The 15,641-nt window shown below is 56.0% G+C and overlaps 2 protein-coding genes across 2 annotated transcripts; both read left to right on the top strand.

Moving 5' to 3' along the window:
• Positions 1-1,101: 1,101 nt before the first annotated feature.
• On the top strand, positions 1,102-2,769 carry LOC133270760 (histone-lysine N-methyltransferase 2D-like). Its single transcript, XM_061456239.1, has one exon. The coding sequence runs from the start codon at positions 1,102-1,104 to the stop codon at positions 2,767-2,769; it is 1,668 nt and encodes a 555-aa protein (XP_061312223.1).
• An 8,071-nt stretch (positions 2,770-10,840) lies between these two features.
• On the top strand, positions 10,841-12,508 carry LOC133270759 (histone-lysine N-methyltransferase 2D-like). Its single transcript, XM_061456238.1, has one exon. The coding sequence runs from the start codon at positions 10,841-10,843 to the stop codon at positions 12,506-12,508; it is 1,668 nt and encodes a 555-aa protein (XP_061312222.1).
• Positions 12,509-15,641: the final 3,133 nt, after the last annotated feature.

The following is a 15,641-nucleotide window of genomic DNA, read 5'->3' as shown; positions in this document are numbered from 1 at the left end:
GCAGCTGTTGCCCCTGTACGCACTTCAGATCTGGACTGGGAGATTCCAGGCTCCTTGGTTGGCTTCCTCCTCCCCTGCCTTTCTCAAGGGGCAGCATGAGGGACTGCGCCCAGCGCATTGTCCTTTCCCTAGATGTCAGCAGCACCTCCTGCTGACCCACCTCCTGCACCCACCCACCCACCCACCCAGCCGGCCGGGCCCTCACGGCTCACCCCCCACAATCATGCACCCCAGTGCCAGTGACTTCTGACACGCTGACAGGTTACTAAGTACCTGGCAAAGTTACAAATGCTCATGAAAGACAACCTACACTTAAAACAGATTTTGTCATTTAAAAAAAAAAAGGGGAAAAAGCATATGTAAACGCTCAAGAAAACACACACCCATTCAGGCATTTATTTGACCACCTCATTGCTCCCATTTTACAGGTAACTTACACGCATTAATGCAGACCCCAGTAGTGCCAAATACAGAGCTGAAACGCCCCTTGATAAGCTTTTAAATCTTTTAAATGTTAACCATAGCGTAAGCAAATGGTGATAAAATAATAGCGGAATGGTAATGAGAGTCACAGGAATCATTTAGGCTGGAGAAGGCCATAAAGGTCATCGAGTCCAACCGTTAAGCAAACACCGCCAAGTTCACCAGGAAACCATGCCCCTAAGCTGGCCCTTGAGTCTGCGCTTGCAGGTGGAGCAGCCGCCCCGGCGACCTGGGTGCCAAGAGCCCGTGTCACAGTGGGTGGTGTGTGGCCGAGGATGCCCGTGCCCGTGTTTGGGGTGCACGCAGGCCAGCAGTGCTGATGTCACAGAGGCCACTCTGACCGGTGGCAGGGGCAGGCCTATAAAAAGAGAACGCTGGGCACAGTGCATCACTGCGACCTGGTGAGGTGCGGGGAGTAGAGGGCAGGGACAGGACTCTCGGGGGGCTGCCGAGGGAGGAGGGGGCTCCACACCGCAGGGCTCTGGGCCTGTGCTGCAAACTCACGCGCGTCTCTCTTCTCCCTCAGAGGTAGCAGAGGAGCGTTTGGAGAAGAAGCTCCAGCACTGCCAACCTTTGATGTCTGACACCTCCGCAAGGAGCTGCAGGACACCCGACGCGATGGAGCACGAATGCATTCTGTGTTGCCGTGTAAAGGCAGATCCGGACATGTGCGGGCCAAAACTGAGATATCAGGGGATCTATGCTCATCACCTTTGCCTGCTTTTTGCCAGTGACCTTCGTCCACATGGGACCGAGCAGGAAGAAGTGATGGAATTTCTTCCTGAAGAGGTTGATCGTACAGCCAAGCTGGCAGCCCGGATGGTCTGCTTTGTGTGTGGCAAGAGGGGGGCCACCATCACCTGCCAGGAGACGGGCTGCGACCGCAGGTTCCATCTCCCCTGTGCCGTGGAGGGTGAATGCGTCACCCGTTACCTCCTGCCGTACAGTTCCTTCTGCTGGGAGCACCGCCCACAGCAGCAAGAGCTGGCGGCTCCAGAGGACGCCAACTGCCTCATCTGCAAGGACCCTGTGGAAGGCAGAACCACCTATGGGACCATGGTGTGCCCAGCATGCAAACACGCCTGGTTCCACAGGGCCTGCATCCAGGGACAGGCTATGAATGCTGGCGCTTTTTCCTTGGTGTGCCCTCTGTGCCAAAACAGGAGACTGTTTCTAACAGAAATGCTCTCCATGGGGATCCGACTCCCCGTAAGAAAAGCGTCATGGGAAGACAACGATGCATCCACAGAACGGCAGCAGAGGCACGCGAGCTGCGATGCCAGGGAGTGCCTTTGTCCAGGAGGCAGGCGGGTGGCTGAGCAAAATGGGCCCTGGCAGCTGTTCCTGTGCCGCTCCTGCGCTGCTGTGGGCACTCACAGACGCTGCTCGAACCTGACAAACAGCTATGAGGGCAGATGGCAGTGTGAGAGCTGTGCTGGCCTGGGCACCTCCAAGTGTCAAAGCACCCGGGTGGCCCTGGGCTGGGGCCAGGGGTCAGGCAAGGCCCGGCAGAGGGTGCCTGGTGTGAGCTTGGCACAGCCTGTCTGCTCCAGGAGGACTGGGGCACGGCTCAGGACCCTGCCCCGGTCCTGGAAGACAATCCCTAAAAGCACTGCCAGCCCAGCAGCACCGGGCCAGTCTCCTGAACCTCAGACACAGGAGACCAGCAGCCCCAGCAGCAGCAGACAGATGCCATCGGCACCATTCCCCAGTTGCCCAGTGTCTGAGGGCTGCAGCTGCTCCAGCCAGCCTGGGCCTGACCGACGGCAACACCAAACCCGGGGCACCCGTCAGACCCAGGCACCCTACACATGGCCTAGAAGACTGCAGGAGAGAAGCCGACCGCCAGCAACACGCGCTGCGAGCAATACCAGCAGCCAGGCGGTGCCAAGGCTGTCCCAATGCTCCCCACCACGTGAGACCCGCAGCCGCAGCACCACCAGGCAGCAGCCATCGGCGGCATCCCATGGCTCTGCACCACTGCAAGGAAGCAGGAGCAACAGAGCCGGTGGGCCCATGCGGGTGCGAGACCGCTCCCGCTTGCAGCGTCAGGCCCAAGCTCCCTATGCACGGCCCAGAAGACGCTCCCAGGGCAGCCACACACCAGCAGCTCGAGCTGGGAGGAGCCCCCGCAGACTGGCTGCGCCCAGGCGGTCCCAGGGCTCACGCGAACGTGCGAGCCACAGCCACAGCACAACAAGACAGCGGCCATCAGCGTCATCCCGTGGCTCCAGAACACGTCAAAGAGACAGCGCCTCAGGATCCACGGGGCCCGTGCAGGTGTGAGACCGCTCCCGCTCGCAACGCCGGGTCCAAACTCCCAACACGCGGCGCAAAAGACACCGTTAGAGCAGCCACACGCCAGCACCACGTGCAAAGAGGAGCACACGCAGACGGGCTGTGTCGGGGCTACGCCAGCGCTCCCCAGCACGTGCTAGCAGCTCTGCAGCAGTGACAGTCGAGTCATCAGGGAGCAGCAGCTGCAGCACTGACAGACAGGAGGCAATACAGCCATGCCACAGTTCCCTGGCACCACACACTGGCACTGCAACAATCGGGCCGTGCCACGGCTCCCCAGCGTGCTCCCAGTTGAACTGTCACACCCAAGCTGCCTACACGCGGCTCAGAAGACAGCGAGAGAGAAGCCAACTGCCAGCACCACGTGGTGAAAGGAGCACCCACAGCCAGGCAGTGAGGGGCTGTCCCAGGGCTCGCCAATACCTGAGACCAGGAGCCCCAGAACCAGCAGGCATCGGCCATCGGCAGCATCCTCTGACTCCGCAGCACTGGAAAGCGGCAGCAGCTCCATCCCCGCTAGCCCCACGTGGGTGCGAGACAACTCCCACTTGCAAGATCGGGCCCAAACTCCCGACGCGCGGCCTGGACACCTCAGTGGCACCAACCGTGTTTCATCTCTGAGCGACCACTGTGATCCCCCTCTACCGGCACAATAAAGGTGGCTCTTCAGCTCTGGAAAAAAAACAAACAAACAAAAAAAACCAGCAACCAAAAAACCCCCACTTTTATCGTGCACACAAATCACTTCTTTCTTTTTCCTGCTTTTGCCTTTCGTTAGCTCAGAAGGTCAGTATTTTCAACACACTCTAACCACTAAAGCAAAAATTGTGTTCACAAATAAAGTCCATAAATAAGAATGGGTTATACTGACTCAGGCTGAATACCTGTGGTAACAAGCTGGTCCTCTAAAGGCCATGGCAAAACTCCCACTGACTTTATTTGGGCCAAAAGTTCACTCTTAACCTCCATTTTCTCTGTATGAAATGTGATGCTGGTGCTATATGCAGATGAAGGACACATGTAAATTTACTCATATAGTAATATTATTATACTTTTGTCTTTTCAGCTGAAACTGTCAAAAAAAAAACCAAACCCAGAAGAAATTATGGTTAAATGTACCACTGAATATTTTGCAGAGTAAACCCAGTCCTGCTGGGTAGTTGCTCCATGCTGTTTCCATTGATACTGACTGTAGCTGTGTCGTGGTTTAAACCCAGTCAGGCAACTTGTTCACTCACTCCCAGGGAGTGGTGCCGAGCTGACAACAATCGAGGTCCGTGTCGTCCCCCCCCCCCACCGGGGTTCTCCCCTTTCCCGCTCCCGGTGGAACGGGGAGGAGGATCGAAAAAGTGCAACTCCCACGGGTTGAGACAAGAACAGTCCAGCAACAAATCACCACCGCTACTATCAACTACAACAACGATAAGGGAAAATAACAAGGGAAGAGAATACGATACCACCGACCAAGAAAACGAGTTCCACCCGGAAGCCCGTGTCCTTCCGGGTAACTCCCAGTCACTCCCCACCCTGGCCATGACGTGCTGTGGTATGGAATACCTTCCTGGCTAGCCCGGGTCAGGCGCCCCGTCTCTGCTTCCTCCCGGCTTCCCCTCCTCCCTGGCAGAGCATGAGCCTCACAAAGTCCTTGGTCAGGGTAAACATCACTTAGCAACAACTGAAAACATCGACTTCACCAACACTGTTCTCAGGCTGGAAGTCAAAACACAGCACTGCACCAGCTACCACAAAGGAAAAAAAACATGACTGCTACTGCTGAACCCAGGACATTATCCACCCCTTATTCCATACCATTCACGTCTGTCCTGGGTTCAGCAGTAGCAGTCATGTTTCTCCTCCTCGGTAGCTGGTGCAGTGCAGTGTTTTGACTTTCGGCTCAGGAACAGAGCTGATAGAGATGTTTTGGTTTGGCCAAGGACTTTGTGAGCCTCATGCTCTGCCAGGGAGGAGGGGAAGCTGGGAGGAAGCAGAGACAGGACACCTGACCCAAACTGACCAAAGAGGTATTCCATACCACAGCACGTCATGCCCAGGATGTAACTGGGAGTTAGCCGGAAGGGCTGGGAGACTGCAGGGTTGGAGGAGGTATCGGTCGGAGCTTGGTCGGGCTTGGGGGGCGAGTTATCGGTCAGCGGGTGGTGAGGTGTTGTATTCTGTTCCCTTGTTATTTCCTTTATCATTATTATCATTGGTGGTAGCAGTAGTGATTTGTGTTATACCTTAGTTACTAAACTGTTCTTAGCTCAACCCGTGGGAGTTGCATTCTTTTGATTCTCCCTCTCCGTCCCTCCGAGAGCAGGGGGAGGGCAAGAAAGGGGGGGAAGTGAGCGAACGAATTACCTGACTGGGTTTAAACCACGACAGTTCTTTTTGGCGCCCAGCGTGGGGCACGAAGGGTTGAGATAACGACAGATCTGACTGGATTAATAGTCACTCGTCACAATGCTGATTTATTGGCTCTCAGAGTTGTTCTTGTTGATCTCACAGCTTCAGACCGTTGTAACTTACTTAGAGCCGGTATTTGCTGTGTTAGTGTTTATCAAGTGTGGGGCCTGGGCTAAGGTTCTTGTTCTCACTGTGCTTTATGGCAACGGCTTGTAATACGGGCGGGCTCCAGCAGCAGGGCGGGACGGACGTGGCCGTGGACTTGTACCTGGCCGTCCGGCTGCTCTTCACCGTCCTGGCCCTCGCCCTACTCTCCATCTTCGTGAGGCTGCGGGGAGCCGAGGGGGAGCGGCCCCGGGAGCCGGCGGCAGCCGAAGCGGCTCAGGAGAGCGGCCCCGGGGACCAAGCGGCGGCGGGAGCGGGGCCGGAGGCCGCCAGGGGACGGCTGCCGGTGGAGGAGGCCGGGGCGGTCGAGGAGCAGAAGGAAGCGGCTGCCGAGCAGCGGGATAAGGCGGCGGAGGAGCCGAGCCCCGCGGAAGAGCCGAGCCCCGCGGAGGAGCCGAGCCCGCGGCCGAGCCGAGCCCCGCGGAGGAGCCGAGGCCCGCGGAGGAGCCGAGCCCCGCGGCCGAGCCCAGCCCCGCGGAGGAGCCCAGCCCCGCGGAGGAGCCCAGCCCCGCGACGGCCGAGAGCGTTTCCCGGAAGCCGCCTGCCGAGCCCCAGGAGGACGCAGGAGACCACGCAGCGTTTCCCAGCAAGGCAGAGGAGGAAGAGCTGGACTCAGGAAAAGAGAAGCTGGCGGTGGGAGAGCCGGCAAGCACAGAGGCTACACCAGCCCCAGTGACAAGTACAGCAGCATCGTTTGAGAGTTCTGAAGGTTTCGAATGGCCTTTGGGTATCCTTGGGACCTGCCTGCTGATTGTGATGGGGATCAGCATGTTGGCACACACACACAGACTGTGTTCTACCCACAACCATTTTGTCTGATCTCAAAAGTTAAGCAGAGTCAGGTTTGGGTCTTGTCTGGGGTTAGACGACAATATAGGGGGACCAAGAGGTTTTCCCCAAGGCTGGACAGTCATGAGTGGCAGGGTGTGTGTGACAGTATGGGCAAGTATCTAGTCCACTGGGCCCCTCCAGTGCTTTGGAAGCGTCGGAGATGGAAGGCAGCTGTATGGAGTCCCCAGCAACAAGCTGCAGAAACTGCTGAAGGGGACAGTGAATTATTTTGAGCCTGGTGGGCCCATGGCACTTCAGGCCATCAGAGCAGAGATGCAACATAGAGATGGACTAATGATCGAGGGGTGGACTTAGCAATGGACACTATTGCCCAGATTATTCACGAGTGTGAACACTGCACACATTCTCTCCTGCTCTGACTGGTATAAGAGATGGAGCCTGACATGTACCAGATGGACTCAGCAGCTTTATAGGGACTGGTCCATGCACTAAGATAAGAGTGCACCGAGATAAGAGTGATGGTATATTGAAAATGTGGGATCTGAGCATGACGTGAATGGTATGGAATAAGGGGTGGATAATGTCCTGGGTTCAGCAGTAGCAGTCATGTTTCTCCTCCTTGGTAGCTGGTGCAGTGCAGTGTTTTGACTTTCGGCTCGGGAACAGAGCTGATAGAGATGTTTTGGTTTGGCCAAGGACTTTGTGAGCCTCATGCTCTGCCAGGGAGGAGGGGAAGCTGGGAGGAAGCAGAGACAGGACACCTGACCCAAACTGACCAAAGAGGTATTCCATACCACAGCACGTCATGCCCAGGATGTAACTGGGAGTTAGCCGGAAGGGCTGGGAGACTGCAGGGTTGGAGGAGGTATCGGTCGGAGCTTGGTCGGGCTTGGGGGGCGAGTTATCGGTCAGCGGGTGGTGAGGTGTTGTATTCAGTTCCCTTGTTATTTCCTTTATCATTATTATCATTGGTGGTAGCAGTAGTGATTTGTGTTATACCTTAGTTACTAAACTGTTCTTAGCTCAACCCGTGGGAGTTGCATTCTTTTGATTCTCCTCTCCGTCCCTCCGAGAGCAGGGGGAGGGCAAGAAAGGGGGGGAAGTGAGCGAACGAATTACCTGACTGGGTTTAAACCACGACAACGTCGTGCTCAGATCCCACATTTTCAATACACCATCGCTCTCCCATATATATACATCCATATACATACAGACCAAGAGGAAAAGATCATTTTCTTAGTGCATGGACCAATCCCTATAATGCTGCCGAGTCCATTCGGTCCATGATGTTCAAAGTTCATTCTCTGTTGGGACGATGGCTGGAGGGAAGTCAGGGCCAGTTGCTGGTAACCTGGGGACATCTAGTTGATGGGCTATAAAAGCATTACACAGCAGGCAACAGCATACAATTGAGTTCACTAGCTGTTTTCCCCTAAAATCAAATCCCCTTGAGGTATACATGGGACTTCCCCATCTTCCCGCATTACCCACCAAGTATATCCAGGTCCCAGAGCAAAAGCAATCCCACGAGTGGGTTTGCCTTTACCTGAAGCAGGAATTACCCAGACTGTCTTCCCCAGCAAATTCTTCATATGCACCACGGGAACTTTGTCCCCCTCTACAATATGTAAAAGTTCTGACTGGGCTGGGCCAGCCCTGTTGGCAGATCCTCTGGTGTTGACCAACCAGGTGGCCTTTGGTAAGTGTGTATCCCAATGCTTGAAAGTTCCGCCACCCATTGCTCTCAGTGTAGTTTTTAACAGCCCATTGTACCGTTCGATTTTCCCAGAGGCTGGTGCATGGTAGGGGACGTGATACACCCACTCAATGCCATGCTCTTTGGCCCAAATATCTATAAGGTTATTCCGGAAATGAGTCCCATTGTCTGACTCAGTTCTCTCTGGGGTGCCGTGTCGCCACAAAATCTGTTTCTCAAGGCCCAGGATAGTGTTCCGGGCAGTGGCATGGGGCACAGCGTATGTTTCCAGCCACCCGGTGGTTGCTTCCACCATGGTAAGCACATGGCGCTTGCCTTGGCGGGTTGGTGGCAGTGTGATATAGTTAGTCTGCCAGGCCTCCCCATATTTATACTTCAACCATCGTCCTCCATACCAAAGAGGCTTTAACCGCTTGGCTTGTTTAATTGCAGCACATGTTTCACACTCATGAATAACCTGGGCAATAGTGTCCATTGTTAAGTCCACCCCTCGATCACGGGCCCATCTATATGTTGCATCTCTGCCCTGATGGCCTGAAGTGTCATGGGCCCACCGGGCCAAAAATAATTCACCTTTATGTTGCCAATCTAAGTCCATCTGAGCCACTTCAATCTTAGCCGCTTTATCCACTTGTTGGTTGTTCTGGTGTTCCTCAGTGGCCCGACTCTTGGGTACATGGGCATCTACATGACGTACCTTCACCACCAGGTTCTGCACCTGGGCAGCGATATCTTTCCACTGTGCAGCAGCCCAGATGGGTTTACCTCTGCGTTGCCAGTTGCTCTGCTTCCATTGCTTCAACCACCCCCACAGGGCATTTGCCACCATCCATGAGTCAGTATAGAGATAAAGTACTGGCCACTTTTCTCGTTCAGCAATGTGCAGGGCCAGCTGGATGGCTTTCACCTCGGCAAACTGACTTGATTCACCCTCTCCGTCAGCAGTTTCTGCAACTTGTCGTCCAGGACTCCATACAGCTGCCTTCCATCTCCGATGCTTTCCCACAATACGGCAAGAGCCATCAGTAAACAAGGCATACTGCTTTTCACTTTCTGACAGTTTATTATATGGTGGGGCCTCTTCAGCGCGCACCACCTCCTCCTTTGGTGACATTCCAAAATCTTTGCCCTCTGGCCAGTCCATGATGACTTCTAGAATGCCTGGATGACTGAGATTTCCTATTTGAGTTCGTTGTGTAATTAGTGCAGCCCATTTACTCCATGTAGCATCAGTTGCATGATGTGTAGAGGAGACCCTGCCTTTGAACATCCAGCCCAGCACGGGCAACCGGGGTGCTAGAAGGAGCTGTGCTTCAGTGCCAATCACTTCCGAAGCAGCTCGAACCCCTTCATAGGCTGCCAGTATCTCTTTCTCAGTTGGGGTATAGCTGGCCTCAGATCCTTTATATCCCCGACTCCAAAAGCCGAGGGGTCGACCTCGAGTCTCCCCTGGAGCTTTCTGCCAGAGGCTCCAGGTAGGACCGTTCTCCCCAGCTGCAGTGTACAGTACATTTTTTACATCTGGTCCGGTCCGGACTGGTCCAAGGGCTACTGCATGAACTATCTCGCGTTTAATTTGCTCAAAGGCTTGTTGCTGCTCAGGGCCCCATTTAAAATCATTCTTCTTCCGGGTCACATGATAGAGAGGGCTTACAATCGAACTGTAATTCGGGATGTGCATTCTCCAGAACCCCACTGCACCCAAGAAAGCTTGCGTTTCTTTCTTATTAGTTGGTGGAGACATTGCTGTTATCTTGTTGATCACATCTGTGGGGATCTGTCTACGTCCATCTTGCCATTTTATTCCCCAAAATTGAATCTCCTGTGCAGGTCCCTTGACCTTACTCCGTCTTATGGCAAAACCGGCTTTCAGCAGGATTTGGATTATTTTCCTCCCTTTCTCAAAGACTTCTTCCGCTGTATCGCCCCACACAATAATGTCATCAATGTATTGCAGGTGTTCTGGAGCTTGCCCCTGTTCCAGTGCAGTCTGGATCAGTCCGTGGCAAATGGTAGGGCTGTGTTTCCACCCCTGGGGCAGTCGGTTCCAAGTGAACTGGACACCCCTCCCAGTAAAAGCAAACTGTGGCCTGCGCTCTGCTGCCAAAGGAATTGAGAAAAATGCATTGGCAATATCAATCGTGGCATACCACTTGGCTGCCTTTGACTCTAGTTCATACTGAAGTTCTAGCATGTCCGGTACGGCAGCACTCAATGGTGGTGTGACTTCATTCAGGCCACGATAGTCTACTGTTAGTCTCTATTCGACTTTCGCACTGGCCATATGGGGCTATTAAAGGGTGAGCGGGTCCTGCTGATCACCCCCTGACTCTCCAGTCCACGGATCAGCTGATGGGTGGGAATCAGGGAGTCTCGGTTGGTGCGATATTGCCGCCGGTGCACTGTTGTGGTCGCAATTGGCACTTGTTGTTCTTCAACTTTCAGCAACCCCACAGCAGAGGGATCTTGTGAGAGACCAGGCAAGGTCATCGAGTCCAACCGTTAAGCAAACACCGCCAAGTTCACCAGGAAACCATGCCCCTAAGCTGGCCCTTGAGTCTGCGCTTGCAGGTGGAGCAGCCGCCCCGGCGACCTGGGTGCCAAGAGCCCGTGTCACAGTGGGTGGTGTGTGGCCGAGGATGCCCGTGCCCGTGTTTGGGGTGCAGGCAGGCCAGCAGTGCTGATGTCACAGAGGCCACTCTGACCGGTGGCAGGGGCAGGCCTATAAAAAGAGAACGCTGGGCACAGTGCATCACTGCGACCTGGTGAGGTGCGGGGAGTAGAGGGCAGGGACAGGACTCTCGGGGGGCTGCCGAGGGAGGAGGGGGCTCCACACCGCAGGGCTCTGGGCCTGTGCTGCAAACTCACGCGCGTCTCTCTTCTCCCTCAGAGGTAGCAGAGGAGCGTTTGGAGAAGAAGCTCCAGCACTGCCAACCTTTGATGTCTGACACCTCCGCAAGGAGCTGCAGGACACCCGACGCGATGGAGCACGAATGCATTCTGTGTTGCCGTGTAAAGGCAGATCCGGACATGTGCGGGCCAAAACTGAGATATCAGGGGATCTATGCTCATCACCTTTGCCTGCTTTTTGCCAGTGACCTTCGTCCACATGGGACCGAGCAGGAAGAAGTGATGGAATTTCTTCCTGAAGAGGTTGATCGTACAGCCAAGCTGGCAGCCCGGATGGTCTGCTTTGTGTGTGGCAAGAGGGGGGCCACCATCACCTGCCAGGAGACGGGCTGCGACCGCAGGTTCCATCTCCCCTGTGCCGTGGAGGGTGAATGCGTCACCCGTTACCTCCTGCCGTACAGTTCCTTCTGCTGGGAGCACCGCCCACAGCAGCAAGAGCTGGCGGCTCCAGAGGACGCCAACTGCCTCATCTGCAAGGACCCTGTGGAAGGCAGAACCACCTATGGGACCATGGTGTGCCCAGCATGCAAACACGCCTGGTTCCACAGGGCCTGCATCCAGGGACAGGCTATGAATGCTGGCGCTTTTTCCTTGGTGTGCCCTCTGTGCCAAAACAGGAGACTGTTTCTAACAGAAATGCTCTCCATGGGGATCCGACTCCCCGTAAGAAAAGCGTCATGGGAAGACAACGATGCATCCACAGAACGGCAGCAGAGGCACGCGAGCTGCGATGCCAGGGAGTGCCTTTGTCCAGGAGGCAGGCGGGTGGCTGAGCAAAATGGGCCCTGGCAGCTGTTCCTGTGCCGCTCCTGCGCTGCTGTGGGCACTCACAGACGCTGCTCGAACCTGACAAACAGCTATGAGGGCAGATGGCAGTGTGAGAGCTGTGCTGGCCTGGGCACCTCCAAGTGTCAAAGCACCCGGGTGGCCCTGGGCTGGGGCCAGGGGTCAGGCAAGGCCCGGCAGAGGGTGCCTGGTGTGAGCTTGGCACAGCCTGTCTGCTCCAGGAGGACTGGGGCACGGCTCAGGACCCTGCCCCGGTCCTGGAAGACAATCCCTAAAAGCACTGCCAGCCCAGCAGCACCGGGCCAGTCTCCTGAACCTCAGACACAGGAGACCAGCAGCCCCAGCAGCAGCAGACAGATGCCATCGGCACCATTCCCCAGTTGCCCAGTGTCTGAGGGCTGCAGCTGCTCCAGCCAGCCTGGGCCTGACCGACGGCAACACCAAACCCGGGGCACCCGTCAGACCCAGGCACCCTACACATGGCCTAGAAGACTGCAGGAGAGAAGCCGACCGCCAGCAACACGCGCTGCGAGCAATACCAGCAGCCAGGCGGTGCCAAGGCTGTCCCAATGCTCCCCACCACGTGAGACCCGCAGCCGCAGCACCACCAGGCAGCAGCCATCGGCGGCATCCCATGGCTCTGCACCACTGCAAGGAAGCAGGAGCAACAGAGCCGGTGGGCCCATGCGGGTGCGAGACCGCTCCCGCTTGCAGCGTCAGGCCCAAGCTCCCTATGCACGGCCCAGAAGACGCTCCCAGGGCAGCCACACACCAGCAGCTCGAGCTGGGAGGAGCCCCCGCAGACTGGCTGCGCCCAGGCGGTCCCAGGGCTCACGCGAACGTGCGAGCCACAGCCACAGCACAACAAGACAGCGGCCATCAGCGTCATCCCGTGGCTCCAGAACACGTCAAAGAGACAGCGCCTCAGGATCCACGGGGCCCGTGCAGGTGTGAGACCGCTCCCGCTCGCAACGCCGGGTCCAAACTCCCAACACGCGGCGCAAAAGACACCGTTAGAGCAGCCACACGCCAGCACCATGTGCAAAGAGGAGCACACGCAGACGGGCTGTGTCGGGGCTACGCCAGCGCTCCCCAGCACGTGCTAGCAGCTCTGCAGCAGTGACAGTCGAGTCATCAGGGAGCAGCAGCTGCAGCACTGACAGACAGGAGGCAATACAGCCATGCCACAGTTCCCTGGCACCACACACTGGCACTGCAACAATCGGGCCGTGCCACGGCTCCCCAGCGTGCTCCCAGTTGAACTGTCACACCCAAGCTGCCTACACGCGGCTCAGAAGACAGCGAGAGAGAAGCCAACTGCCAGCACCACGTGGTGAAAGGAGCACCCACAGCCAGGCAGTGAGGGGCTGTCCCAGGGCTCGCCAATACCTGAGACCAGGAGCCCCAGAACCAGCAGGCATCGGCCATCGGCAGCATCCTCTGACTCCGCAGCACTGGAAAGCGGCAGCAGCTCCATCCCCGCTAGCCCCACGTGGGTGCGAGACAACTCCCACTTGCAAGATCGGGCCCAAACTCCCGACGCGCGGCCTGGACACCTCAGTGGCACCAACCGTGTTTCATCTCTGAGCGACCACTGTGATCCCCCTCTACCGGCACAATAAAGGTGGCTCTTCAGCTCTGGAAAAAAAACAAACAAACAAACAAAAAAAAACAGCAACCAAAAAACCCCCACTTTTATCGTGCACACAAATCACTTCTTTCTTTTTCCTGCTTTTGCCTTTCGTTAGCTCAGAAGGTCAGTATTTTCAACACACTCTAACCACTAAAGCAAAAATTGTGTTCACAAATAAAGTCCATAAATAAGAATGGGTTATACTGACTCAGGCTGAATACCTGTGGTAACAAGCTGGTCCTCTAAAGGCCATGGCAAAACTCCCACTGACTTTATTTGGGCCAAAAGTTCACTCTTAACCTCCATTTTCTCTGTATGAAATGTGATGCTGGTGCTATATGCAGATGAAGGACACATGTAAATTTACTCATATAGTAATATTATTATACTTTTGTCTTTTCAGCTGAAACTGTCAAAAAAAAAACCAAACCCAGAAGAAATTATGGTTAAATGTACCACTGAATATTTTGCAGAGTAAACCCAGTCCTGCTGGGTAGTTGCTCCATGCTGTTTCCATTGATACTGACTGTAGCTGTGTCGTGGTTTAAACCCAGTCAGGCAACTTGTTCACTCACTCCCAGTGAGTGGTGCCGAGCTGACAACAATCGAGGTCCGTGTCGTCCCCCCCCCCCCACCGGGGTTCTCCCCTTTCCCGCTCCCGGTGGAACGGGGAGGAGGATCGAAAAAGTGCAACTCCCACGGGTTGAGACAAGAACAGTCCAGCAACAAATCACCACCGCTACTATCAACTACAACAACGATAAGGGAAAATAACAAGGGAAGAGAATACGATACCACCGGCCAAGAAAACGAGTTCCACCCGGAAGCCCGTGTCCTTCCGGGTAACTCCCAGTCACTCCCCACCCTGGCCATGACGTGCTGTGGTATGGAATACCTTCCTGGCTAGCCCGGGTCAGGCGCCCCGTCTCTGCTTCCTCCCGGCTTCCCCTCCTCCCTGGCAGAGCATGAGCCTCACAAAGTCCTTGGTCAGGGTAAACATCACTTAGCAACAACTGAAAACATCGACTTCACCAACACTGTTCTCAGGCTGGAAGTCAAAACACAGCACTGCACCAGCTACCACAAAGGAAAAAAAACATGACTGCTACTGCTGAACCCAGGACATTATCCACCCCTTATTCCATACCATTCACGTCTGTCCTGGGCTCAGCAGTAGCAGTCATGTTTCTCCTCCTCGGTAGCTGGTGCAGTGCAGTGTTTTGACTTTCGGCTCAGGAACAGAGCTGATAGAGATGTTTTGTTTTGGCCAAGGACTTTGTGAGCCTCATGCTCTGCCAGGGAGGAGGGGAAGCTGGGAGGAAGCAGAGACAGGACACCTGACCCAAACTGACCAAAGAGGTATTCCATACCACAGCACGTCATGCCCAGGATGTAACTGGGAGTTAGCCGGAAGGGCTGGGAGACTGCAGGGTTGGAGGAGGTATCGGTCGGAGCTTGGTCGGGCTTGGGGGGCGAGTTATCGGTCAGCGGGTGGTGAGGTGTTGTATTCTGTTCCCTTGTTATTTCCTTTATCATTATTATCATTGGTGGTAGCAGTAGTGATTTGTGTTATACCTTAGTTACTAAACTGTTCTTAGCTCAACCCGTGGGAGTTGCATTCTTTTGATTCTCCTCTCCGTCCCTCCGAGAGCAGGGGGAGGGCAAGAAAGGGGGTGAAGTGAGCGAACGAATTACCTGACTGGGTTTAAACCACGACAGTTCTTTTTGGCGCCCAACGTGGGGCACGAAGGGTTGAGATAACGACAGATCTGACTGGATTAATAGTCACTCGTCACAATGCTGATTTATTGGCTCTCAGAGTTGTTCTTGTTGATCTCACAGCTTCAGACCGTTGTAACTTACTTAGAGCCGGTATTTGCTGTGTTAGTGTTTATCAAGTGTGGGGCCTGGGCTAAGGTTCTTGTCTCACTGTGCTTTATGGCAACGGCTTGTAATACGGGCGGGCTCCAGCAGCAGGGCGGGACGGACGTGGCCGTGGACTTGTACCTGGCCGTCCGGCTGCTCTTCACCGTCCTGGCCCTCGCCCTACTCTCCATCTTCGTGAGGCTGCGGGGAGCCGAGGGGGAGCGGCCCCGGGAGCCGGCGGCAGCCGAAGCGGCTCAGGAGAGCGGCCCCGGGGACCAAGCGGCGGCGGGAGCGGGGCCGGAGGCCGCCAGGGGACGGCTGCCGGTGGAGGAGGCCGGGGCGGTCGAGGAGCAGAAGGAAGCGGCTGCCGAGCAGCGGGATAAGGCGGCGGAGGAGCCGAGCCCCGCGGAAGAGCCGAGCCCCGCGGAGGAGCCGAGCCCCGCGGAGGAGCCGAGGCCCGCGGAGGAGCCGAGGCCCGCGGAGGAGCCGAGCCCCGCGGCCGAGCCGAGCCCCGCGGAGGAGCCCAGCCCCGCGGAGGAGCCCAGCCCCGCGACGGCCGAGAGCGTTTCCCGGAAGCCGCCTGCCGAG

Source organism: Pezoporus flaviventris, unplaced genomic scaffold (genome assembly GCF_033815535.1).
Source record: "Pezoporus flaviventris isolate CSIRO_AGI_PZ_B2104156 unplaced genomic scaffold, CSIRO_AGI_Pfla_v1 ptg000022l, whole genome shotgun sequence".
NCBI classification, from domain to species: domain Eukaryota; kingdom Metazoa; phylum Chordata; class Aves; order Psittaciformes; family Psittacidae; genus Pezoporus; species Pezoporus flaviventris.
The sequence above is the reverse complement of the archived record's forward strand: the minus strand, read 5'-3'. Positions and strand labels throughout refer to the sequence as shown.

What these genes read in the sequence shown, in the direction of transcription:
- LOC133270759 (XM_061456238.1), top strand. Translation starts at nt 10,841, where the DNA reads ATGGAGCACGAATGCATTCTGTGTTGCCGTGTAAAGGCAGATCCGGAC.
- LOC133270760 (XM_061456239.1), top strand. Translation starts at nt 1,102, where the DNA reads ATGGAGCACGAATGCATTCTGTGTTGCCGTGTAAAGGCAGATCCGGAC.